General features: G+C 40.0%; 2 protein-coding genes across 3 annotated transcripts in view; one reads left to right on the top strand and one right to left on the bottom strand.

Moving 5' to 3' along the window:
• The first annotated feature begins 76 nt into the window (after nt 1-76).
• On the top strand, nt 77-9,313 carry ELMOD2 (ELMO/CED-12 domain containing 2). Of its 2 annotated transcripts, none has more exons than XM_009328767.1 (8): nt 77-228; nt 1,043-1,071; nt 2,442-2,536; nt 3,356-3,485; nt 4,430-4,548; nt 5,183-5,251; nt 6,453-6,586; nt 7,006-9,313. In XM_009328767.1, exons 1-8 carry the CDS (start codon nt 84-86, stop codon nt 7,161-7,163), a joined length of 879 nt encoding a protein of 292 aa, XP_009327042.1. In that variant the 5' UTR covers nt 77-83; the 3' UTR covers nt 7,164-9,313. The 2 variants fall into 2 exon arrangements, with proteins under 2 accessions (XP_009327042.1, XP_009327041.1); XM_009328766.1 differs by having other exon boundaries at nt 4,430-4,563.
• A 7,215-nt stretch (nt 9,314-16,528) lies between these two features.
• Nucleotides 16,529-26,623, bottom strand: part of TBC1D9 (TBC1 domain family, member 9 (with GRAM domain)) — a 53,724-nt gene continuing 43,629 nt past the window's right edge. Inside the window, exons 17-21 of the mRNA XM_009328864.1 lie at nt 22,297-22,362; nt 20,960-21,046; nt 19,977-20,051; nt 19,738-19,838; nt 16,529-18,780 (exon numbers count right to left, since the gene is read on the bottom strand). Of these exons, the coding sequence (XP_009327139.1) occupies nt 18,055-18,780; nt 19,738-19,838; nt 19,977-20,051; nt 20,960-21,046; nt 22,297-22,362 (1,055 nt within the window). The 3' untranslated portion in view covers nt 16,529-18,054. The remainder of the gene's footprint in view (nt 18,781-19,737; nt 19,839-19,976; nt 20,052-20,959; nt 21,047-22,296; nt 22,363-26,623) is intronic.

Below are 26,623 nucleotides of genomic sequence, written 5' to 3'. Positions count from 1 at the left end.
GGTGTCGGGGCGGGGAAGGCTAGTCACGCAGGGGGCCGCCGCCGCGGCCCTCCTGCTAACGCGGGGCTTTCTTCACGCAGAAGATGCTGGTGTACTTCTGGGGGTTCCTGTACAGCAACTACTTTCGGTTCTGGCTGAAGTGGATCTTGAGGCTGCTGACTCGGAGATGCGAGTTACAGCGCGTCTTCGATGGCTCGAAGGCAGGCGCGCGGCGGACGCTGAGCATAGGTAATGGAGGACGCTGAACCGGGGGACTGGTTCAGGTCCTGAGAAACGTCGGGACGAGCAACCGCTGGAAACCGGTACCTGTCCCGAGTGCAGCGCGCGTCCCCCGGATCGTGTTTGCACTGCTCCCTTCTTCCTGGCTATTCTGTGGGAACGTTAGGTCAGAATGCCAGATGTGGTTTCCTTGCCTGCCTGCTAAGGTAATTCCAGTGAGCTTCAAAAAGCGAATCAGAAATGTTTTTACCCAGAGTCTTCCCGTCACTTTGTGTATGCTTTTACCTTCTCGTTATTAAAAAAAACCCCACAGAACAGACATGAATGCATTTGGGGGGGGGGAGGGAGGGAGAGCAGTTAAATGCACAGTTCTGCTTGATGCAGAATTTTGATCTAAAATAGTAATTTAAGAAACTACTTACAGTTTTTGCCATTTTTAACAATAGCTTGAGGAAGTGACTTCCTTATTCTTCAGTAATAAACACAGAAACATTTCTAAGAATGGAAAAATATCAAGAGACACATTTTTGTCTTGACGCCTTGTCGAATTTGTCTTTGTTTTTGTGCGTGCAGTTGATCGACGTTTTAAAAAATCCGAGTCTACTTTCAGCATTGTACTCGGGGATTATGAAAAAATCTGTGTAAATTAAGACTTTCAGTTACCTGATACCTGTTGATTAAGATGGAGTGATTTTTTGTTAATTACATGTGTAAAAGGGATGGAAAATTTTATAATGCTTACATGCCACAAGAAACCTATTGTCAATTATTTAAAACAATTCAGTTCAATTTAACCGTGACATTTACTTTTTTTGTATTGCAGAACATTCGCTGGAATCGTCAAAGAATAAGGTAAAAGATACTGGAGATCATACTGCAATAAAACCTTCTCTCAGAGACAGATCCCAGAAAAGAACACGTGCATTTACTTTTTGAGGGTGGAGGAAAGTAGAGGAAAAAGGGCAGAGAGGAGAGAACAGCATTTTGGGTTCTGTATGCTAGGGTTAGTCGAGCTTTCTCAAAAATAACTGTGTGTCTCCATCTCCGAAAGATAACCTGCTCTTTAGCAGCAGGTCAGACAAGTCGTTATAGAGAGCTGCTGTTCTTGGAGAGGGTCGGTTCTCCCTGTCACGACAATCTCTTTTGCTGCTGTTGTAGAAACCAGAAGTGTGATATAGATGAATGATACGGATAAAGCACTTCGATGCAGTGTATACAATAGCATCTTGAATTTGTTGAAAAAAAAAAAAAAGCAATGCAAGTTTGCAGGTAGACGTTTAACTGACAAGCTCGTTCCAATTGCTCTGTAGCAGTTAGACATAAGCTAACACTTTAAACCCCCAGATTTGTACACCTTGAACAAAACTTTTCCTCTTTAGACAGCGAGGTGACTGCATTCTCCCTTTTTCTAGCTGATCGCTGCAATGTGATGTTGAAAGAGAATTAGTAACTGCCACAAGCATCTTTGTTGCAGTAGAGCACAGTATGGGTGGGTCTTCTAGCATCTCCCAATTAAATGATTATATCAAATATATTAATGTTCAGTTTTAAAAGAGTTAACTTTTTACTTCACTGAAATGAAGCTGCTTTGGTGTTAGCATGGATTGTATTAAAGAATGCATTCTGACCGTAAAAAGTTTAGAAGACAAAGTTAAACTGTTGTGAAGTGATTTTAGGTGGGCGGTGTATAACTATCATTACTAATATTTGCCCTTTACTCTAGAAGACTGCAGAATAGCAGTATTTTACATCAAGTTCTTTTGTTTCACCCCAGCATTGAAACCTCAACTTCGTTCACTGTCTTCTAATTCTGAAGCATTATTTCCTTACTGAAGTTTTACCACTTTTGCTCCTCGATAGCTGCGTTTGTTTCAATTGAAAAGCATTTGAAAAATTTGAAATTCGAAAAGTTTGACATTTGAAGGCAAACGAGAACCTAGACTAAGCAACTCTCGAGCTTTTTATTTATTCTTTATGGGACTCCTGTGTAAACGTTGTTTACAGTCTGACAAAGTTACAGATTATGCTTTTATGTAATTATTGCAGATCTTTTATGTGCGATTTGAGCCCATTTATTGTAAACATTTGCAATAAATTGACTGTTGTCCTTTTATAGCAAAGAATACGTACGTGGCAGGTATACAGAAGCTGAGAAATAAGAATAAAGTAGATGATCGATTTCTGCATTCCTCATGAAGTCCTTTACCGTGTTAACTTCCTAGGTTTTAAGAAATGCTGTACACGTTGAGGAAGCTGAAATGGAGAAGTGTATCAGAGATGTAATGAAAGAAAAGAAAATTGAGCAGAAGGATACAGGGTACGTTTGGAACCAGAACATAAGTTCTTCATTGGCAGATAATTCTGACTTCTTGGCGCGTTCTTGCAGTTGCTTAATCTGATACAATATTTAGGCCATTCAGCACAAATCTTTAGAATGAAATTAGAAAATAAGGTAATGGTTACGTCCTCTTCAGTTCTAGAAAATAAATTGCAAAGTTTTAATTGACATAGATTTGGGATAACTGCATCTCTATCTTGCAAGTCCGTTCTGTTACTCCTTATTTCTAAGTAATATGATTATAGCATAGGTTGATTACATGAACTATGTAATTGCTTAGATATATTTGAGAGAGTATAGTGATGCCTGATTGATGTTTGCATTCATCTGCATAAGTATTTATGAGCGATTGAGAGGGAAAAATGTGAATAGTCAAAATTTTAAGGTTTAATGAAATGCTTCTTTGAAGCTATAAGCATTTCTGACAAAGTTTCACTTTAAGACTTACAAAAAATTTGGGGGTCCGTGAAGGTACAGGGGTCAGGACGATATATGGAGTTTTCTTGTGTCATCACAGATTTCAGCTAAGTTACTTTTTTCTTCCATAATTTAAGTGAATAGGGCCTGACTCTGCAGCGCTGGAATCGGCTAGAGGTTTTTTTAAGTAGAAATAAGATCCATATAGCAGTATACTTAACCAATATGCTGTAGTTTGAAAGATAAACATAAAGCACTTCCTAATTCTAGTGTTTACATTGCATTAACATAAGAAAGGTTTTATCTGGTAGTTCAGGCAAGAATTTATGGCTAACTACGCTTCTTTAATAGCTTCTGTGTGGTGTTTTGTTATTATTTCAGGTTTAAGACAAATCTGCATATATCCTTACTGCAGATATCAGGTTATAAAAAACTTTATCTGAATGTGGAAAATCTGAGGAAGGTCCCGTATGATTCGGATAACGAAGAACATGAGGAACAGTTAATTGAGGTGAAAATAATCTTTTAAATACAAAAGCTGTTTGTTTTTTCCTTCCAAGTACAACAGCTTGAGTGAACTTAATTTATTGGTAGCGTTCTTACCAGCTAGCCTATTTAAAGGTCTTTTCTACTTGTGAACTGCTAAGCCACTATAGAAGTGACACATTAAAATACAAAATCAAAGCAAAACAAATTAGTAAACTAGAGTTACTTGCACTGGGATTATGTTGTGTGAAATCAGACATAGCAACAACACATAAGTAGCAAAGTAATTTTGTAAGGGGTGACTGAAGGATCATAACTAAAGAGATATTTAACCTTATGCACATGTCTAACTTTGTAAACCGATAATTACTAAATAAAAAAGACACTAGTGTTTTCTTATTACTGCATCCCAGTCAACGTCAAAGAGGATAGTTTAATGCTGGAAGATAAAACCTATCAGTAATGTATTTTAGGTAACAATAAATAATACCAAGCAAATAATATAATACTGCTTGAGGCTTTTTTAAATAGCTTCTACCGTGCAAATATAGTAGCATGTCATTTTCTTAGCATTTCATAATTATCTCAACTTGCTATGCAAGTCCCAACATTGACGTGTTAAATAAGCATTCATTGAGAATTTGTACTTCAGTTTATAGCTGTCCTGTCGGAAGATGATGCATAAATTAATTTCTGAAGTGAAACAAGTCTTTGTTTCTTTAGTATTGATACAGTGGCTTTGTCCGTGAAGGGAAGTTATTGCATTTAATGTTAAATGGAATCGTTTCATAATTGCTGAAATAAGCCATTGTAGTATGACTCCAGATTGCCACTAACAGAAAAGAACAGCATGCAGATTGTATCCTGTTCCTTGGTGAATGGTTTCTAATGTGCAGCAGCAAGTGTTCTGAACTATGTGACCTGGAATACTTTAGCAGCTGTGCATAACATGGAAGCATATTTGTGCAGCTTTGGAATTTGCTGATGCCTCATGAGAATCTGAAGGCCAGAATCACCAAGCAGTGGTGCGACATTGGCTTCCAAGGTGATGATCCCAAAACAGACTTCAGAGGAATGGGCCTGCTGGGGTTAGTGAATCTGGTGTAAGTGAAAAGAAGTATTTAATTTCTGTTGTAACTGATTTTCAATACCTATGTATTTTCTCTAGTTAGTGCTGTTTCTGATAAAGGCTGAATAGAAGCGAATAGAAATAGTGGCTTCTGTACAGTGAAAAACAGTATTATCTAAATAAGTCAACATTTCTAGTGGCTGCACATCTGTAAACGTGTGGTTGGGTAGAGGCCAACAAGCGAGGGGAGGAACAGAAAGTTGCCCAAGACACCTTATTTTTTTGTTGTCATATGATAGATTTGATAGGTTATAACTTAGAAAGTTATAACTTGTCAAAAGCTTTTAAAATGCCTGAATTAATTACTGTAATGAAAAATAAACAGGTTTGCATAACTTTGCTGACCTAATTTGTGGACTTGGGTGAACTTCATATTTGATGTTCAGATCGCAATGATTTTTTTTTTTTTACTGTATTAGTTCATGCTGAATCTAATTTAATTTGCTACCTTTTCCTTGGTTTTCATGTGTGCCATTTTTCAGTACAGAGTAGTATTCAGCTTTAGTTTAAAGCTACACGTTTTGTTGTTGAACACATTAATATTTTTTTTATATGAACTTAAAATAATGGAAGATCCTGTTTTACACTGACAGGTATTTTAGTAAGCATTACACCGACGAAGCTCGTCAGATCCTTTCTCATTCTAATCACCCAAAGCTGGGGTAAGTCACTATATGACTTTTTCTGGCTTGTTCTGTATAAGAGCTCAAGTGAAGACTGCCAAGTATGTGTCCTGAAAATAAAGAGGAAAATATTTGTGCTTTTTTCCGTTAAAGGATGAAAAAAGGGCCAAAGTAGAAAGGCATGAGAAGCCGAACACAGAAATCAATTTCAGGCTGGGAACTATGTGCAGCTTCTTTTTTTTTTCAGAATAGACTTGTTGGGACAAAAACGTTGCAAAATATTGGCTTTGGTTAACACAGTGAACACCTTTAACATCCTGGTTAGCTTTATTTGTAATAGGCTTAGATCAGACTTAGAAATGAATACTTATTTCTTGCCTTCTTACTGATCCTGTGTTGGGAGGGTATAGGTTATCTCTTAAGGACCCTTTTTTTGCTAGGTTTCTGTTCTGTGATAAGTATATAAAAATAGATATTTTGTTGCTGTTCAACTTCATTTCTGAAAACTTTGCATGTTAAAACATTTAGCTCAATTTGCAGGGAAATACACTCTAAAATCAGTCAGATACAGAGGAAAGCTGGTAAACCCGTGTATATCATCTGATCCATCTAGTCCCTGGTTAACTCAGTCACCTCCCAAGAATGGGAGGCTTTCACGACTTCGATTGTAAATGATATTACCTTGTGCAACTATGTCATGAATAGGGTATCCAAGACATTTAGATCAATTAAATACCCATATCATTGACACAAATTAATCCTTTTTTTTTCCCCTTCCCACAGAAACACTTGTTTTAACAGTCCTTTAAGAATTTCTATTGTGGTGCTTTCTATACCGTGCAACAGAAAGCCAGATTTTTTTCAGCTTGAAGAACAGGTTGAGATGGCCATTCCATTTATACTGTAACAATGTTTTTGATATCCGATTTTTAATATTCCAGCAGATCTAATGATTTCAAATGAGCAAATTGAAGTCAGTGTTGATTAGCCTTACCATCTCGTTACTGCCTAATGGAGGCATTTGCCATACTCCTGTATAGGAAACTAGCGTTTTTAAGTAACTTTTACATGGTTGGATGCGCCAGGGAATGGAAGGAGCGGTCTGTAGGCCAGAGTCAGCTTGTCAACAAGTGTCATAGGAAAAATGACTCTTAGTGTTATCCTAATGCAGACTGTTTCAGGGAAGCTTTTAAGCCCTTCGATCCATAAGGCGAAACATGACCTGTGATTGGTGTTGCAGATATTCTTATGCAATAGTTGGAATCAATCTGACAGAAATGGCATACAGCTTACTTAAGAACGGTGCTTTAAAGTCTCATCTGTACAACGTAGTCTCTGGATTGCCGCAGATGGAGCACTTCCATCAGTTTTACTGTAAGTATCTGTAGCTTCTTTAGCACAGTCTACCGGGGGGAGGCCTACAATGTAGAGTTTAGGGTTTTTGGAGTGCGTTTCCACTCTTTTCTCATGAGCCAGAGCAAGCTGTTTATCTTCTGGATCAGGTATTGGAAATGCACCTGATGCTTAAACATTGTGCTACAGAAATGTATGTTCAAGGGATAAATTTGGGTGGCTCTCTATATATTAGAGACTGCAGGCTGAAAACTCAGTATCTGCAGATTTATTTTTTTATTCATTATGACAGTGTCCGAAAGCTTGGTGTTGACCAGGATGGGACACTCCCTATTTTAAGGGATTGAACAGAGTCTAAAGGATCATTCTAGGTCTAGCTAGATCAAGGCAGAAAATTGTGGAGGTCATTTTTGCAGATTTGCATTTTATTTTCTTCACAGGTTATCTGGTTTATGAGTTTGACAAGTTCTGGTTTGAAGAAGAACCAGAAAGCATTATGCACTTCAACCAGTACAGAGAGAAATTCCATGAAAAAATTAAGGGACTTCTAATGGATTGTGATGTGATACTAACCTTACAAAATACAAAGAAACCTTAACTCCTCTGCAGTCTATGAGGTTCTGCATCAAAAATGGAATTATGCATTTGGATGGAAGTTTTGCATGTTTCGGCAAAAACTGTTTAACAATAGAACTATTTTTTTTTTACATTTAAAAAAAAATATCAAAATTCAGTTAAGAAAGCTTGGACAATCAACCTCTGTTTACAGGTCTTTATATGCTATTCTCCAAAGGACAGCTTTTTAAAAAAGAAACAAAACAAAAAACAACCAACAAACCAACACAAAAACCAACCCACAAATCTCAAGAGCCTCTGGACCACTTGCTTTCACAATTTCTTTTATACTCCTTGGTGCAGGAACATGAAGCAGGTATTTATGCCGCATCATGTTTTCTGTGAATAGGTTTGACTGTTAATTGTCTTTTAAAAACTTCTTTTAGTTGAAATTACTCTGGTTTTAGACTTTTTATGTTCTTGTTCTGTACATGTAGTCAATTGTTCACTCATCAATGTTAAATTTCTCTGTAGTGAAGAGGTCCACGAAGGGGATGTATTAGTCGCTTATGATTTTGGAGAGGAGGCTTAATCCATCAACATACTGACAAACTTCCTAGAAATTGCTTCTGGCTAAGGAAGCTTTTTTTATCTATGGATTTGTACCAGCAAATTCCTATGCTTGGAAAAAGCTTAGTTTGCAAACGAACAAAAAGAACCACAAATCATCAGTGTGAGGATCAGATCCTCAGACTAAAGTTACTCCTTCTAAAAAATACTCCTACTGTAAAAATTCTCAATTCTTTCTAATTTGACTTCAGCTGCTCAGGCTGCTCAACTTTGTATCTGTTGTCAGGCCTTTCTTTTAGCAGCTAATGGGGTATGCTCAGTGGGAAATACAAGAGAGTTAGTTTAGCCCTTTTATAAAGTTCACTCATTAAAAACCTTTATTGCAGCTGCAGTCCCTATTTTGTGAAAATAGATTCACACCTGAGTGCAAGTCTCTAACAAAGATGTATTTTCCATGGAAGGGATGCAACTGCGATACGTTCCTTAACATTGGCATCTTCAGACAATCTAGTCAATAGGACTTTATATCTATATTGTGACTAATTACTGCTTAAAGCAACTTTAAACAGATTTGGTATGACCATCACTTCGTTTTCTAAAATCTGCTATTAAATAAGTGCCTTCTGCTTTACTCAATCAGTGTTTTATTTTGATTCTGTAACCAGATCATAGCCTTAGAAGCTCGACTTATTTGGGAAAGACTCTTTCAGTATATACCTAAATAGCACACAGTGGCACAAAATTTGTATGCTAATAGAAGCTTTCATGCTTTTTTTTAAATCATCTCAGGTAAATTGGTTAACTCCTAGTCAATGACTAATCATGAAGAGATTCCTGAAGAGTACAAATATTGAACACAAGAAGGAAAAAAGACAAACCCCTTTTTGTAATGAGTGATGTTACACTACATAAGTATTAAATGTATTATTACAATATGGAGTGCTACATCTCCTTGGAGATAATCAAAACCCAACTGGACGTGGTCCTAAGCAGCCTGCTGTAGGTCACCCTGCTTTGGGCAGGGCGTTGGACTAGCTAATCTCCAGAGGTGCCTTCCCACCTCAGTAATTCTGTGAGTCCGTATCGTGTAACTAGTGACTTCTTGCACTGCATCCACCCAATTGCTCTTGATCCCTTAAATGTTGGTGATCTCTTATTTGTAGGAAAGCTCCTGATCAGGGTAGACAGTATATATGTAGGAGGTAACGCAGCTCTGTTTTCTTTTTGTGGTACCTTAGGTATAGACGAGAGTTAAACAATTCTTAAGTTTAACATGTGCAAGGTGGAGAAGGGTTCATCTCATCTATGTTGGGTTGATGCTATTCTACTAAAAAAGAAAAGGTAACGTGAAGATGCTTGTAGGGAGAGTAGTTACGGTTATGCCACGGCTTGTAAGCTGAACAGCTAAACTGACTAGATTAGATACGAAGCTGACCACAGGAAGCCTAGTTCTTTCGCTACTCCCAGGTACTTGGGTCCTGTAATTTTCACCACTGAAAAAAGCTGAGGTCCTGTGGAGAGCGTTCTGAGATTCGGGTCCTGCGGTGGAGCTCTGTGTCTCTGAGCCTTGTAGATACTGGACATTCCTAAAATCTGAGGAGAGAAGTGGGAAGCGGACTCTTTCACAGTTAGTTGTCTGTTACTCTCTAGCCCTAGCTTCTGTCATGTTTGTCTACCTTCAGTAATAATTTTTGCTATTGCTTGTAGATCTCCTTTGCAAGCAATGTGAGACTGACTTTCTGAATTTCAGAAGTGACCCCAGTATGTTTAGCAGCAGTGGGGAAGGAGATCCCATTCTTTATTTTCATCCACTGCTTGCTAGCAAGTAACAAAACTGCTTGAGCCATCTCTCTAAAACCCTCCCCTGTGCTAGACTCTGCAACCTTTTTTTTTTTTCTTTTTGGCAACAGTTGCAAAAATAATCTACACCCTCCTCTTTCCAGCCTTGAGCATCAAGTTCCAGATTTCCTGTCGCACGCCTAAGACACTTTAGTGTAGAATGTAGATTGAGCCCGATGGGAGATGCATCTTCATTAGCTATTTCTTTTTTTTTTTAAATCAAAGTGTGAGCTGGGAGTAAACTGTGGCAGCGTAAAAGGAAAAAAAGTAAACCCCAACCATCATCAGATGAGTGAGATACATGGGAATGCATTAGTTTGCACGTAGTAATTAAGGTGAATGTTTATGTTAGGCTCCAGTACACCTCCCCAGTAAACAGTTAGAATTTGCATGTAGTTTTGTACGATCAAGTAGCCAAGTCCTTCTGTCTAGGGGTCACTCCCTGTATGTAGGCTAGTACTGGGTGTCCCTGTTTTGCACCAGTGGTAGGCTAATTGTATTACGGTGGTAGCTAGAAAATATATGGGAAAAGGTAAAATTGTGTTTAGGGGAGGGAAGAACAATGTTTTACTAGTCGGTGGTATTTCATACTAACTGTTGTGGGGCGACAATCCTAAGGTTACGGAAGATTCAAAATGGAGGTAGGCCACCTTTCTGCAAGTTGATATAATCAATTTGTTTAACGTCAGTTATTGCTCATGGTTTATTCGAAGAGTCTTAAAGCCTTGGTAAATTCTCTTGTTATTTATTAACTGTCATGTTTTAATGTATTATCAGAATTTGCAAGTACTGTTAGTTTTCTAACTTGCTGCCTCTTTAAAGCATTCACTGTGTGAAAGCTTATATGCAATAGTAATTTTAGAAAAAATCTAAAACTGAAGACAACAAGGTGGTTCTCTAAATTTGTTGTTGTTGTTGTTCCTGTAGCAACTGTTTAACAAACTACCTCCACTTGTGTTGTTTAGTGTATGCTTGAAACGTGGTGCCACTCCGTGAACAAATTAATCTGAAGATAAGTAGAAGTTCATCACAAGCAAAAGTAAAACCTAGTCTTTCAATAGGTAAACACATTGCTTCGTACATAACCAACTTGGTTGGAAAGCGATTTGGAGACAGCGCTACTTAGGAAGAAAGAAACTGAGAATGTTTTTAAACTGGTTGTGCTTCTGTCATCTGATACAGCAGTGTAAAGAATAGGGCATTTTGTCCCAAAGGACAATAGGAAAAGGGGCCAATTTAAGCACCTCAGATAAATAGTTTTGGATTTTCACTCTTTGAAAAACGAAAGAAAATGCAAACAAGAAAATAAAACACACACACACACAGAAAGCCCCAACCATTCATCTTCTAGATTTTCCATCCTAGTTTAAATACCAAACGCTTTACAAAAAAAATACTGGTTAGCCTTGTTTTAAGAATTATCGTGATGAAAAGGTTTGTATTTAGTTAGGTGGGAGTTCAGCAGTCAGTATTCTTGAAAATACTGCTAGTGAATTTGTGGTAAAGATGTAAGGTGGTGTTTCTTTCTGTCATGCTTGTCTTGTGTTGCTGTAGTACAATGGTGATCAATCTCTGGACCGATGTTTCTTGTACCAGTCAATATATAGTCTTTCGCTAGGGAAGAAAAAAAAAAACAACCCGGCCCAAGACAGCTTGTGGGCAGTTTCTTCTTATCACACTGTGCTTAGATAGCTGCGTACTAATAGAAATTTCTGTTTACCGCAATATAAAAGCAATAATGTAAACTGTGATGTCTGTGTAACGGAAAGAGACGTTTACAATGGTAGCAAATAAAGAACGAGTTATTCCAAAATATTGTCAACGTCAGTGTGTTACGGCCTGCTAGAAAACGTAACCATTTCCAGTTAGCCATGCTCTCAGTTCGCGCACGTGCACCGTGATACGAGAGAAAGCTTTATCCTATCTTCTCTTATTTGTTTTGTTTTTTCTCCAGCTCTGAGAACTTGTTTAGAGGTCTCGGTGGTTCTTGTACGGGGCTTGCGTTTGTGCCTTTCCTCATAGTGCTGCGGCACAAACTGTAGAAGTGGTAGGCAGCAGAACATCTGTGTGTGTGGAAGCTGAACTGGAAAAAACAGCAGCAGCTGGAACAAACGCTAGCTGGCTCACATACGTTCTCTAGTTTTTAAATCATCATCCAAGATACGTACCTTAAACACCAGGAGAAAGGAATACGATCTAAATCTCACTGAGATCCACGCAAAAAGTGTTTGTTTTTAACTCTCAGGATTAGTCCGATACCATAGAAAAACATGCTTACGTGTAAGTCCACTTGAAATCTTACATCTATTGTAACAGGAAATTGTGCAACGGGAAGGTCCGAGTTCGACAGACATTACGAATTTGTGCGTATTATGGCCTTTAACCCTCCCTTGCTGCCCCGACCTTCGTCAACCTGTTACTCCTCACCAAAGTCACAGCTATGGCGTATCGCCCAGACCAACGGCATCCGCGCGAGGTGAGAGGAAAGGCTTCCTGCTTTGCTCGCTGACCGGCTTCTCCAGCTATCCTCTCACTTTGTTCTACACCTGACCTGAAAGGTGGCAGCATCCCTTTTCTCAAATGCTTTTAGTCCATACCACAGAAAGCGGACCTCGCTTCCCTGATACATAGCATATACGAAAAGCACGTTGGGTTGGAAGGAGGCAGAGAGTAGTTTTGCTGAGCGAGCACTACGTTGCTCTCTTTAGTGATGGACCAGAATTTTGATCATGGAATGTAAGAGAATATTACCCAGGTAGGCTGCCATACTCTGCTGCAAGTGGTAGAGACTTATTACTGCTTTATTTCAGTTGCTCTTGAAGTCCTCACTTTAAAAGAAGCTCTGTTTTAAGCTTTAAAAACCAGCAAAACCCAAAACAAGCCAAAGCCAACCAAAACCCAAAAAAACCACAACAAGGATTTTGTTTGAAGGACCTGGAAGTTAACTCTTGGAGTTAACTCGAAGCGCAAGTGTTTTTGTTCAGGAGAGCAAAACTCCAGGAACAAAATGGAGAGTTGGAGAACTCCTCTGGAGAAAGAAAGAGAAACCCTGGTTTGTTTTCATGTCTTTTTTTTTTTTTTACCCAAGAAAATATTTTTACCTCTGTATCTTCCACCGTGCCTTCATCTCTATACAAGCGATGTTAAATAATTTACTTGGTTTTTCAGCACCATTTGTATTTCTCAGGTAGCCTTTGTTTCTCCTCCTGAATTTTGGAGACCAAACGCTTCCATTAATGTACGAAAGTGCTACTGCATGAGAACTACATAGATCTCACCTGTAGCAGTTCTATTACTTCGGAAGCATAGAGCAGGCCCTGCACTACAGAAACATCCCACTCCTCCAAACCCCGGATGCCAAGTTGGTCAGTTATGCAAATACCAGTTATTTTAGAAAAAGGGATGCGGAAGCAGCTATTCAGGAAATTTAAATGGAGATATTGAGTACCGCAGAAAAGAGAAGAACCAGAGTTAAATTCTCTTCTGGTGTGACATGTTTTGAGACACACTATCTGCCACCCCTTCTTGAGAGCCTTGCGCTGCAGTTAAGACTGACTTCCTGTATTTCATCCCTTGTATTCCCAGCACTGCAACACTCTTACACGACGACGCTGCTGATACCAGCATGGATCACACGTTTCTATTATTAGCCATATTCCAATGTAATCTTCGCTGCCGCAGTTCTGTTCTAATTATTTGCCGTCAGGCCAATTTATATTTTCACTGCTGAATAAATCAACATTTTAAATGAGCATTAAAAGTCACCATCGCTGCTTGAAGTACATAACATTTGACTCAAGACTATCTTCTAGTGGAAAGAAATAACGTAAAAGAAATCTTTTCTTCCAACCAGAGGATAAGGCTCAGCAACAGACGTGACCGCTTCACTTTCATTCTTGCTGTGACGTTACCCCTCGGCCTGCATCTGAACTGGTGAGCTCTAGGCACGGACCGGCCGTCTCCCACAGCATCAGGTGTTGATGCCAGAGTCCGAAGCAAGGCCCCGGGCACTGGAACCTCCTGCTCTAGCTAAGCAAAAGGTCAGGATACTAAGGCACGCTCCACCATAGGCTGAGCTAACCTATCAACCCATACGCTACTCCTTAGTATTTTCTCATTTTTTCCAGATGTTTTAGTCTAAGCCCGACTGGTCCATTTGTCTTACAAAAATGGATACAACCGCATCAAGTGGTTTTTACAGTTAATACTTAATTTCTGAAGAAAGGCATCCTCTAGCTATGGCGTACCTCATTATTACTGAATTACCAAGAACTGAAACAGACGAGAGATGATGGTTAAGTAACTCAAAGGGATGCCAGAATTTTGGAGAGTAACAGCACTGGAACTCATCAACGTGCGTACAACCCAAATTGGTGGAGACCGGGTAAGCTGTGCTCCCTACCTGTAACACACTGGTACAGCCACGGGTGCCTCCTCTGCCCTATTGCTCTTCCATTGAGGCAGGCTGCAGGCTTACAGGGCTTACGCACCAGCCTCCTTTTGTTGCTCTAAGTAACCTGATGGAAGTCAAACTCTTCCCAACAGTTTCTTGTTGGTTTCTGTATCGCACCTACTGTCGAGAGACCCAGTTACCAGAGTTTCAAAACGCTGCTGCAAGATTAAAGATTAGTAATGAAGACCCTGTGACAGGAGGGATCCAGAAGCTTGGAGAGTACGCAGCTGAGGAACCAGACCCGGCTGCACAGCTTTCCAAGCAAAAGCACCATCTCTTTGCTTGACCAACTGCTTTAAGGCTATTCCCTTTCTCTCCCACAGCCCCCTTACCTACCACACCATATATACCATACCAGCCTCTGCCATCTTAATATATGACACAACACCCGACATACGACATCTACTATAACAGAAGCTCCAGCATCACTCCGTGAGAATCCCGAAGGTGCTTTTCTCTTTGTAACAGTTTTGATGTCAAATTTTCAGTAGGCTTAATACAACACATAACAAGCTTTCTCTCTGCTCGCCCAAAACTCGTGTAACACAAACCTTTACAAGTCTCAAACACAACCCTCGGCTCTAACGCCTAGAATTCAGGAGCTGTGCTACAGGGAAGGAAGGAAGTACCATTGAACTTTCATACGCTATCAGCATCTAAATAAATTGGAAAACAGATTGGAAGAAAACTTAATAATGTTTCTTTGTGGCTTTTTTTTAATAGAGAAAGCTCTATAAAATAACCTCCCACTCCCCCATCATCTGCTGTCTCCTGGCAGGCAGGCAGGCAGGCAGGCAGGCAGCACCCTGCTGCCACCAGGCTCCTACCAAGCCAGAAAAGCAGCAGCGCATGTCAGTGTCCGGTCACAGATCTCAGCTCTGAAGAGGAAAAAGGTCTTCCTTTTTTTTTTTCCCCTCCCAGCTGTGGGACTAACAGCCCTAACTAAACGCTACAATTCGCATATTAAAGAGACTGTCTCAAAGCATACAAAGCACAAGACATAGGCACTTCTAAAGCCATACCGGCTTGCTTGTGTGGCATGCCTACGCATACAGGCAAGACTTTCAAAAATACTCACTCACATTTTCTCGAAGGTTTCACATCACCGCGTGCCGGTCAGCTGAACTCTTCTGTAGCTTTCCTCTCATCAGCTCCCACCCAGCTACTAAAGAACAGGTCACGGCAGATCTTGTCATCAAATAGGCAACTGCCAGGTGGCCATTTTGTGTGGCCCTAATCAGGTGAGCAGCCTCACCCAAAAAAACCTGGAGAAAATCAGCTCTCCTGGCTGCTACCTGTAGCAAAGCCATTCTTAAAGATGACTCGGCTTACACTTAGGAGCTTTCTTGACATGATCAGGAAGGTAAGGAAGGCCACTGCAGCAAACCAAAAAGAAGTTGCCCTGTAAAATGGCTCCTGTTACACCAGAGATCCACTTGTGGATGCCTCTTCTTGTTACAGGAGTTGTAACAGCAAAATAATTTTCATGATAGGCTGTACCCCCAGCCCTGTGGGTGGGGTGTGGAGCAGAGCTGGCGAGCCCTTTTAAGATAAAGAAACGTTTTTCGTCTGTGGTCTGTGCATCTCTAGGGGTGTGTGGAAGACTGTTGATAGGCTTAAATTCACTTTACCATGACAGACACCTAAAAGAGAAATATTTTAGGGACCTGCAAACTTAAAAAGGTCAACAGTCCACTTCAGGATGTTAACCATTAGTGCTGAAGACTTCTGTGGTAATGTAGTCAGCTGCCAGGCATTACAATAAAGCACCCTGCTCTGGCCTTGGCATCTTAAGTTAGAACAAAGTCATATTCTTCAAAATGGTGATTATGGCTTCAGATGAATATCATTATTTGATACACATGTAAACCAATCCGCACAGGCTCATATGCAGAAAGGCTATATTGCTTTTTTCATACTGTTATATGTAATCTACATATGGCTAAATTATAACGGAGACAACTCTACTCCCAACAAAAAAAAAAAAATCAACAGTAAACTGACTGAGACAAGGGATATAGGAGCAGTGCTCAGAAATTAACAGCCATGTTTTGCAAATTAACTTTATATATACACAAATAGATGGTAAGTTTCAAAAATGTAATTCACTGAGTAGAGCACATCCGTGTCTGTTCTGTCACTGCCATAGTTTTGAGGCTGACATCTCAGCTTGCCAGTACCCTGTAAAAACATTCTAATATTTAAAGCCTTAAAAGCCTGCCTAGTGAGCTTCAGCTGAGCAAAGATGAGTCATAAAATATCTGGGGGGGTCTTAAAAAGTAGTAGCAACTGTTGTCACCAAATGTGAGCATAGCAGGGAAAACTGTTTAATGAAATTGGGTGGTGTGAGAGAAGCTTGCATGGGTTACTTGCTGCAGGTGGAATTAAACACACTCAAGTGTTAAACAAAACCAGGCGTGGAAACAACAAATGTTTTTGTTCTGAAACCTGGTGTTGAAGATCCAAAGTCATTTGTCTGTGTAATAAAACACAATCACCTACTTTTCCCTCTAGTGTGACTTTAATAGTTAAAAATCAAATCTGTGCAGAGTGTACTTTATTTGTTCACATTACCTATTTGTGGTAAAAACCACTTCATCTGACAGTTTAAAAGCATTCTTTTAAAACGAAATAATTAAACACAGCTTCTGCTAAAAAACCTGCAAGTTACATGGATGCAATATACAGGAGTATAAAAAAATCAACAGTATTCTACAGAAGATGTTCTCAAAACAGCAAATAAAGATTAGGCATGTAGGCATGATCCTGAACTGAACGAATATGAATTAAAAAACAGCTAACAAAACTTAAAAAAAAATCCTGAATATCTGTATAAAAGAAGCAAGGATTCAAAGTGCAGGTGCTCCAGTTTCCATTTTAACATATTATTCAGAAAGTTGATACAGGATACTACTCATTTTATATAAAGTGACAGTGTTCTCAGAAAGACTTAAACATTCAGTTACATTATCTTGCAGATTTTTTTCATTACTGCTACTTCACACTGTTGTAAATGAAGACCTATGCAATACAGGTTTTTATTTTCTTAATCTAACAAGGATATAATAGGTTGGTGGTAAAGGTTAGTTTTAAGAGCTAAGCTATATATGCTGTAGATCCAGCCTTAGAAGTATATATATATATTTTTTTTAAACTTTTAAAAACAGCTTTCGATTTTTAGAAAGAGACTCTACCAATCTGTTCTGGGACCTGCGTGCACTGTCTTTGGAGCACACCAGCAAAGCTTCCGAGTCCACTGGTTAGCAATACAGCTCCAGGCAGGGCGATGCTGGAGATCTTCCCTTGGTGGCCGCAGCTGGGAAAGGGCTTTCTCTCTGCTGGGTTTGGTGTGGCCAGAGGCCCCTGAACCCAGGGAAAGGCAAATGGGCTCTGCCTTCTGTCGGAGCAGAAATCATCACCTTTAACCACATTTGCCTGATGTGCCAGCTAGGCTTGGGATGGACTTCTCACTTCTATTTGAGCGTACCAGTCTCAAGCAGTGGAAGTTAGCAGCCAGGCAGGTGTCACTGAAGTGATCTTTCATATATTCAAAAAGATGAAATTGAAGCATACGTTAAAACCCATTATCCTATTTGAAAAAAAAGTTATATGAAATGAAATTATCCTTCAGGGATGTTGCCTGGAGCTTAGTTTCACCTGAGGTCCTATTCAGGTTGACAGTGTCCCTTTAAATTTTAGGTACTTCCCGTTTTGTTCATTTTTCCCCCCAAGAATCAGATCTCTATATATGTCTGTTTTAAAAACGCACGTAAATATCGGCATTAAGTTTACATTTAGAAATTAAGAACTAATCTTTACCATTTTATATTGATAGCAAGGTTAATAATACACACACTTCACTGACAACTGTTATTTTTTTCTGTATTTTGAATAAAATTTGCATTTGTGTAACATTTCCCACAGAAAGAGTGATTATACTTCAAGATAGTTAAGTTTGCACCCCAACATTTTCACATTAGTGAAAACAATTATGTTTTGAAAATACCAGGGCCTGTGCCAGGTACTAATAAATACAGAATTAAAAAAAACAAATAAAAAACCCGACTGCCTTTTATCCCGACATAGTAGAGATTTCATAGTCACTGGCTGAGGTTATTGGTTTACCCATCATCCTTACGTTTTTAGCATTAGTGATCCTAGCCATCATGGACACAGGCTTGTCAAAGTACCTAACCAGCGCTGGCTCAGTCAAAAGGGAGGCTAAAAATTGTTCAAAGGTAATGGCCCAGTCTCTGTCAATGCTAGTGCTTCTATGAAGAGAAGTGGTGTGGTTGCTCCGTACCAAAACGGTGTCTTCACCGATGTCCTCGCAGTGCAGCTTTTCTTCTTCATGCGAACCTGCACTCAGTACTGAGTAGGAGGACATCGAACTATCATCTTTTGTATCGTCATCGGAAATGAGCATGGAAGAACAGGCTCCGTTGTCCCTGGGAGAAGAGTCTTCGAGCTTAATGTCTTCCATCTGCATGCCCAGGGTGCTGTCGGTGCAAATGGCCTCCTCATCGTTGGTGATGAGGCTGCTTTGGAACGGCTTGTGCTGTTCGAGGGGGTACTGCTGGTGCTCTTTCTTCTGAAACAGCTCGCTCTGGATAGTTTTGCTGCAATTGTTACTGCTGCTGTCTGTCTCTTTTGTGGGCTGCACACTGAAGAGCTTACCAACCTCACCTATCTCCAAAAGCAAGCTCGTCACAGCAGCGGTAGCGTGGTACAGATCTTGTTCATTGGGGTCTTCACTGAACATATTGTACATTGTCTTGCACAGTTCGATGAACTGTCCCTAAACGCAGAGGGAGGAAACATTAATGAGAGAGCAGAAAACAAATCAGACTGAGATCTACTAAATCAGTTTTAGAAGTCTGGAATGGAGGTATGACACAATCGTTTATGTGAGTAAACTGAAATTGGAAATAATCTAGGTGCAGTCTAGAAGGCATTTTCTATGACTGGGCAGGCAGGTGTGTGGCCTCTCCCAAAGCTATTTAGAATAAACTGTTGGATGTTTCCTCCATCATATGACAAATCTATTTCTCTGCAGCCACAGGAGGGCAACAGAGGGTGAGCAGTGAGGCACTTAGCATTCATTTTGGTGGATTTTCTTGTAGGAATGACGCTAAGTATAACTAGGGGTCTGATAAAACTAATGAGAAGTAATGAAAAATTAAATAAGAGACGTGCAGCACTCGTTTAATTGACAGTGGTAACTTAGTTGGATGTGAGCTTTTTGGAATTCAAAACTCACGAATTAAATAGGAAGAAGATTTGCTTAAGACTACCTTAAGTAAGAAGCATTGCTCTACAGGGAATAAGCCTCCCCTATATGCTCTGGAGGAAACAGCTGTCCCAGTGGGTCTCCTCCACCTTAGCAGCTATGGATCTAAGGGGAATGAGACTGACAGCATAAATTACAAAACATGAAATGCTTCTTTCAGGTAATGTGTATCAGACATTATGAGCTAGCTGGTGATATTCAGTGTCATATCACCCTTTGTCTAGAGATCAAAATATGTTATCATTCCTATATGTGTGTATCTCATTTTTAGGATGCTTTGGGAGCTGAATGCCAGTTACAGTATGTTGAAAACAACTAACTTCTGCAATCAGCTGACTGCTGCTATGGTAAAAAAGTATCTGCCTCAAAATAAAGCCTTTATTCAGTGTTAATGTATTGAATATTTATAGGTATGTGAAGGAAGTTTAAAGTTAATGAAAAATAAGGAAGTGTCAGCAGAAGTACCTGATTCAGTCTGGGCAAGTCCTTTGTGGTTTTTGCTTTGGATTTATTCTCTTGGCTCCACATTCTCAGATAATTTCGATTCTCTTGTGAGCTCTTCTTGCCTATCGTGAACAAATTACCCAGAGATGCAGGAAAAGTCCATGAAGAAACCTTAAATTAATACTTTTTTTTTCCATTTTCAAAAGGAGCATCTTTACAAGAAATGAAAGATGTAATTCAAATGGAGACACCACACATACCTTTGTCAGTTTTCAGACTCACTGTAACAAATCCATCGTCTACTCCTTGTTTGTTCCTGCTGTCTAGGCCAACAACTAGGAAGCGGAGGGGCGGGGGGAGAGAGATTCGTGTGGTTTTAGATACATACATACTTTCCACGTGTACAGTGCCAAATAAAGAAGACGTTTACACTGCAGAAAATGCAGAGTAAAAAGGATAGGACTAAATGATGATTTTTGCTTATTCTTAAATCTGCTGATAAATTCCGTATAATAATATAAGTACTAAGACAGGGACCATCTTAGGTTTTGTTTGTGTACTACAATGATTAGCCTGTGCTACCACAACACAAACAGCTTCTAGCATGATATATGTTTGGTGATTATATTAGTGCATCTTCTTTTGTCTATCAGGACTTAAAATTGCCATCTCTAGTCTATTAATTTTTATCTGTATTTTCAAACAACCTTCCTTCCCCCTGTAATCTGAAGGACAGGCGATATTTTTCTTGAATCAGAGAGAAACCTAACATCAAATATCTCAAGAAAGAGAATGCCACTTAAGACAACAGCGATGAGACCCAAGTTCTCATTAGGGCACAAAAAGATTTCAAACTGCTGAACTACATTTTGATATACCTTTTGGCTTCAGTTTTTTAGAATATTTTAAATTCTGATCCAAATATATTTTGAAAGCCAATATATTTATTCTCATTCTCCATCAAGGCATACATGCTGTACTTATCACAAAATTACTTCTATTGCAACACACTGATGACATTATTCTGAGAGTACTTCTGCAATGTACAATCCAGGGGAGTTCTTAGTGTACACTCGCCTGCACCTCTAAGGATATCAAAACATATACAAAGACTTCATACTTCTTTTTACAGAGTATACTTCACTTACAAAGTTTAATCCAATAAAAAAGTAGCTTCCTAAAAAGACATGTTGTTTGAAATGCATTACCTCATCTTTTCATGCCCGAGACAAAAGATGCCTACCGTGGGTACATTCGGGTGTGATGTCTTCAAAAAAGTACTGAGTAGCTTCAAAAGCAGAGTCTGGCTCTTCTTGCTCAGGGGATGGATCTAAGCAATAGAATAAAATTCTTTCATTAAAAATTCCACCTTTTAATTAAAAACTATAACGGATTTCCACTGATACATGTAGAATGTCAGTTTCTAGAAGTACAAGTGTGAGGATGTGATGGGTTAGGAATCATCTCTTTTCAGCTCACAGGAGATGAACAACTGGACCTGTACTGTCTCCTCCCCGATATCCAATACTGTTTGACTAACAAGTAGCTGTTTGCCTTCAGAGGCTGGCTTGCCCATCTTCCCGTGTCTGCTTCCATTACTTTCTTCTGTGCAGCTCAGCGTGTCCTAAGCAGGGTATGAACCCTTTCCTAGCTGCAAAGTCAGTCATGATTTGGTATGAGCTTACCCCGAATATCAGAAGCTGCATTCTTAAAAATAGATCTCTTCTGGTATAGCTCAATAAAATTGTATTTTTTTTTCCAGTTAAATTAGTGAAGCACTCAAGCCCACCTCCAGCAAAGCCAGCTGGGAGCAATCACTGACACATGTTCAAAGCACGTGAAGGTGAATGTCCTCTCAAAGCTTTTAGATATCTTTACCAGAGGATGTAAATGTGCACAAGAATTAAACTACCCAAACAGTTGCAACATACTTAAATAGCAGATTCAGTGAGGACAGCAATAGGTTCTTTATGGCACACATGTGACAAGCCAGAGAGAATATAGTTCCAGGACATCATTTTCTTCAGGGGCAAAACTGTTTTGAGATGTTTCCATCCCCTCTCCACCCTAAACTGCCTTTCTCACTTAGCTGAGTCCAACAGTTTGTACAGCTCCCTGGAAAACACATCTATGAAACAATCTGGAGTTTCCCTCTGCGAACAGTTGTATCAGCCCAGAGCGGAAACCAAGAAGAAAGCCTGGGGACAGAAAACGAGTAGCCAGGACATGCAGGAACATTTTAAGGTAGCTTCACTGTTAAATAAAGTGCGTTATGGTAATAAATGCTGAAGAACACTGTATTTGTTATGTATGGGGGAAGTCACCAACCCCAGCTAAACAGGCAGGAGACACCTATAAATGGCCTGTTTGTGGCTGGAGCAATAGAGGGCTGCATGGGTGCTTTCAGACTTTCCAAATCCATGTCTGGTTACAGTAGAAGCTCTCTTATTTTACTGCTGCATAAACAGCTACAATAATTCCCACAAATTAATTTTTAATTGGGAAAGCTAGTCATAAACAACTCTGCTCCAAATTTCTGTTCTCAACAAGATGACAGCTATTTTAACATCATTTACTTACCAGGCAAAACATGCATTTTATACAGTAGCTTCAGCTTCTCTGTAAGATCTCCATGGCATGCTGCACCTAAACAGCATTATATACAGTATGTTAACACTCAGCATTCAATGCCATTCTATTTATTATTGCTACAATATTTCATTTTAGAAGCTGCTAGATTCACTCTGGGAAGAACTGTACTCCCTTTACAGCCTGAGATCATTAGGCAGTCACTTGACTTCTAAGATCATACGGTCTGCAGTAGAAATAGCAAGAGAACACAGACCACCTTACCCTGAATTTTGTACTTCAACCCTGGGTCCTTCATTAAATGTCTATTTTATAACGCTCAGAAATAACCTATGATCATCACACATCACGTTACCGCTCAGAAAGGCCTCCAGCTGAAGTTAAGAAGACCTTTTTGTGTAGACTTCAAACATTCTGATCTGAGGATCCAATAATAACATCACATGATTTAGAACAATAATATATTTACCAAAAAAAGAGAGAGAAATTCAAGTAAACAGCATTTATCACAGCTTAGCCACGAGCTAAACTGATGTTCAGGCAATAGTTTCTAGTGATTTGTCCACCTCAACCCCCATTCCTTTCTGGTCTACACTACAGTTAGCTGTATGCAATCCAAGCGGTTTATTGCAGCCCCTCCTTCCAATTAATTAAATGGATATTAGTTAAAGTACAGAGATAACCAATAATCAGAATTCTGCATAAATCTTACTTGTTATGACATGTACTTTATAAACAAATGAATTAACCTTCATTAATTAGGTTATTTTATTTTTTATATATATAAAAATATATTTATATTTTATAGAGATTTATTTTACCTTACAGGCTACCATGTCAACTTACCTCTGCTATGCAAACTACAAAGCGTGGTTTGGCAAATACTAACAATCACAGTCTACTGTAAAGCTTAAGACTACAGTAAATACAGATGTTAGGCCAAAGAATCGAGTACACCTACATTAGCCATTTTGCTTTCAACTTGGTCCTTTTTAAGCACAAAACCTCCTTATGTTCCTATCTGGTGTAGCACACCGTGCAGATAATGCTTTCTCTTCTGGTGAAACTATGTCTTAGGTTATGCACCAGGTACCACGTGAAGCACCCCACTGCTAAAGGTGACATGAAATAATCAAAGCACAGAATGGGCTGCAGTTCTGCATCCTCCAGCAACGGCTAGGGATGCATTCCTCAAAATAGGATTCAGGGCACTGGATACCTGGTGACACATGTAGGCTTGCTCCTCTCCCTGTCCCCAGATGCAGAGAGAACTGAAAAAACTCAACTGCTACTGCTTTTTGCCTGAGATGAATCTGTGTGTGCTTCCTAATGCCAGGCCCTTTTTCCCCTCAAAATGTACATGAATGGTAGACTTGTCCCGCATTGTGTTGTCTTCAAAGATGTTATCTGGACTCTCAGAGACAACCCTCTGGGTCTCCCCCAGGAGAGGTCAGAAAGTTTTACAAAGGGAAGAACAGCCTACTGGCAATTTGCAGGAACTGCCTGACAGTTAGCTGGAGTGGGCTACCCCAAGGTCTGAGGATTGATGCTGTATTAAACAATAAAAAAACCCCACTAGGCTACATTCATAAAGACAACAGAAGAAGAACGGACCTCGGGTAGATGTGCCCCTGTTATGGAGAGTTAAGGGAGACCTTTGTACAGATGGATACCTCGGCTCAGGCCACCATTTTGACCTGCACACTGCGGTACAGGGATAACTTCATAGGAGAACCCAGAGAATTCAGTGGCCTCCTGCACGGCCCCTGCATCCCTGAGCAGCAAAGCAGATGACCCTGCTGAGGGCCTGTGAACAGCACTGGGGAGGTGGTAAGACCATCCTTAGTCCCAACCAGAAATACTTCCTTCCTGGCACTCTGAAGTCACAGGTCTTAAAACCTTCAACACCTTTCCACAAGTCTTGTCTTTTTGCAGTACGAGTCTCAGATGATGCATTGCCAGTTTTTATCCAGAAGTTTTAAATTTACTTTGTGGTGAGAGAAGAAACTGTGCTTGGAAGAAAGCATGACTACACCCTTTGAATCCTTCTACATGAAACAGCAACAGTGAAAGCTCTCACCTTCACACTGCAACCAATGTCCTCGCACCCACCTGCTCTTACCCCTCTTTACCCTGGCTTGACCACCACACCCCTAGAACAACCTTCACTGAGCCCCCTTTCTGACTGTTCTCCTGTCAACACTATGCAGGTGTCAAGTCTTTTCTGTGCATAATGTCATATGTTCACAGTTTTCCCACCGTCTTCTTTGAGGCCATTAACAAAGTAATTAAACAGGTTAGAACTTTATTCTGTTAAAATAAAACCTAGTAGCAACATAAAAGTGTTGGCTTCAGTTGCCTCTCTCAAACACAGGTGGAGGGGTGCGGAGTGTTTATACAGCATTTAGCTCCCTGAAAGGATTGGAGGAGTGGTGAGGATAACACTCTGCTTTCTGAACATCCTCCTGCAACCTCTGCTTGGAGAAAAGCTGTTTTCAGAAAAAAAAAAAAACAACAAAACACCACACTCAGGTACTCTGAGAGACACAGTTTTCACGGTGCCGACTTTTGCACGAGGCTGTGGTGAGCGCTGCAGTCACTGGAGAGGTGGAAGAGCTGCATGCTTTGAGAGGGGAGTATTGCAAAAACATAATGGGAGGCAGGGGGCCACTTTGAGTCTATGTGGAAATCTCTCTAGCTTACTGGGATCCTGAGTCAACAACTGACATGCTATAATCCAGCATGGTATGGGGGTGCAGATGAGTTTCTTCACAAGTGAATACCCCAAACAGCTCATAACCAAGGCTGACAACCCCTTCTGAGCAGCACAACTCCTAGAGCAAACTAATCAAGATCACTCCTTTATTTGAACTTGCAGTAACACGACACAGAGTAAATGTACAGAAGAATATGCCAGGTTGTTCCATCTTTGCTCAGCTGAGGCCCTAGAGGCACCTGAGGTAGGAGGTTCTTGAGCTATTTGCTGCAGGAGCTATGAAAAGGAAATGGAGATTCCCAGTTGCAATTACAGCGCTCTCATAACCCAAGGATTCCATGCTGACACAGAAGAAAGGGCCATGAGCCCATGCTGGGACACACAGCACCCCTTTTTACCTCCTCTTCCTGGATCTCCTAGAAGGAGTCAGTGGCATCAAAGAGAGGCTTCAAGGGAACAAATCCTTATGGCTACATGGAATAAGGCTATTGAAAGAGAATTGTGAAACGGAAATGCTTCAGGTGCCATGGCTGCTTCAGCCGTCAACAAGCACCCTCTGAGATGGGCCACGCCTAGGAAGTACTTGAATAGGACGCTTCCTTTAGCAAAGATAGACTTGAGAAACCAGGGCCAGAGTCCAATACTGCCGTTTGGACACAGTAAGGAGAGAGAGGATGGTGCCCACAGGTCACCTCCAGAATGCCCATTCTCTGACCATGCTTTCCAGGACAGCCACAAGAAAAAGGCAACACAGTCCCCTGTTGAGCAGATGAGTCTTGCTCCAACAGAAGATATTCCTCATTTAAGAGATTTTCCTAGCCAAGGCATATTGGGTTGGTGACTGAAACAGCTGATGTTTGTGGAATTTTTAAAAGTCCTGGGGCATGGTGAAATACGCTCAAACAAATTCCATGTTGTTTTTGTTGACTGTGTTGTCCTTGCTACCATTCATGTGCTTCTTAAACAAGTTTTCAAGATATGCCACATTGGGCTTAGTTTCTGAAAAAATGTAGTTTTGCAGAATAAGCAGTTTTGATTGTTTAGCCCATTGAAGATTTTAGTTCAGTCACATTGGCTTATAGCCACATTTGTGCATTTTACATTCATTTCTGTTCACAGTGCTCAACATTGTTCCTTGTTCTTATTACTCACTATTGGCTCTAAAAAACACTGTCTCAACCAATAACTGGTTGATTGTTATTAACAGCATCCTGTAAGCAGCATGAGTAGTTAATCCATGAGTCATGTCTCAAAAGGCCATTAAGTGTTACCTGGCAAACAGTCCCTCAAATACAATTCAGAACTGCATCATAGGAAGCACTGGTTTTTTGGGTGGTGTGAAGGGGAGATGTGCAATCAGTTTTACTGTCACATAGCTATTTTTACCTGTGAGAGAACAGGTGTTACCATTGTTGTACAGAGGTTTTAATGCAAGGCTGCATTTGGAGCCCTAATGCTTAAAAACACTGTTACAAAGAGTTGCTGAAAGCCAGATTAGGAAACCTTTTCTCTCTCAAAAAGGATCAAAATGTAAAGCTGGAGGAAATGTCAGGTTGCCATGAAATAACACATGATAGATGGTGAGATGTTGGTCACTTACAG

The sequence above is a fragment of the Pygoscelis adeliae genome, unplaced genomic scaffold (assembly GCF_000699105.1).
Source record: "Pygoscelis adeliae isolate BGI_AS28 unplaced genomic scaffold, ASM69910v1 Scaffold66, whole genome shotgun sequence".
Lineage (NCBI taxonomy): Eukaryota > Metazoa > Chordata > Aves > Sphenisciformes > Spheniscidae > Pygoscelis > Pygoscelis adeliae.
This window is presented reverse-complemented; position numbering and strand designations above follow the sequence as displayed.

Excerpts from the sequence above, each read along its gene's own strand:
- ELMOD2 (XM_009328766.1), top strand. The coding sequence starts at position 84 with ATGCTGGTGTACTTCTGGGGGTTCCTGTACAGCAACTACTTTCGGTTC. Across the intron at positions 229-1,042 it reads GCGGCGGACGCTGAGCATAG|AACATTCGCTGGAATCGTCA; the intron begins GTAATGGAGGAC and ends TTTGTATTGCAG. Across the intron at positions 3,486-4,429 it reads ATGAGGAACAGTTAATTGAG|CTTTGGAATTTGCTGATGCC; the intron begins GTGAAAATAATC and ends ATATTTGTGCAG.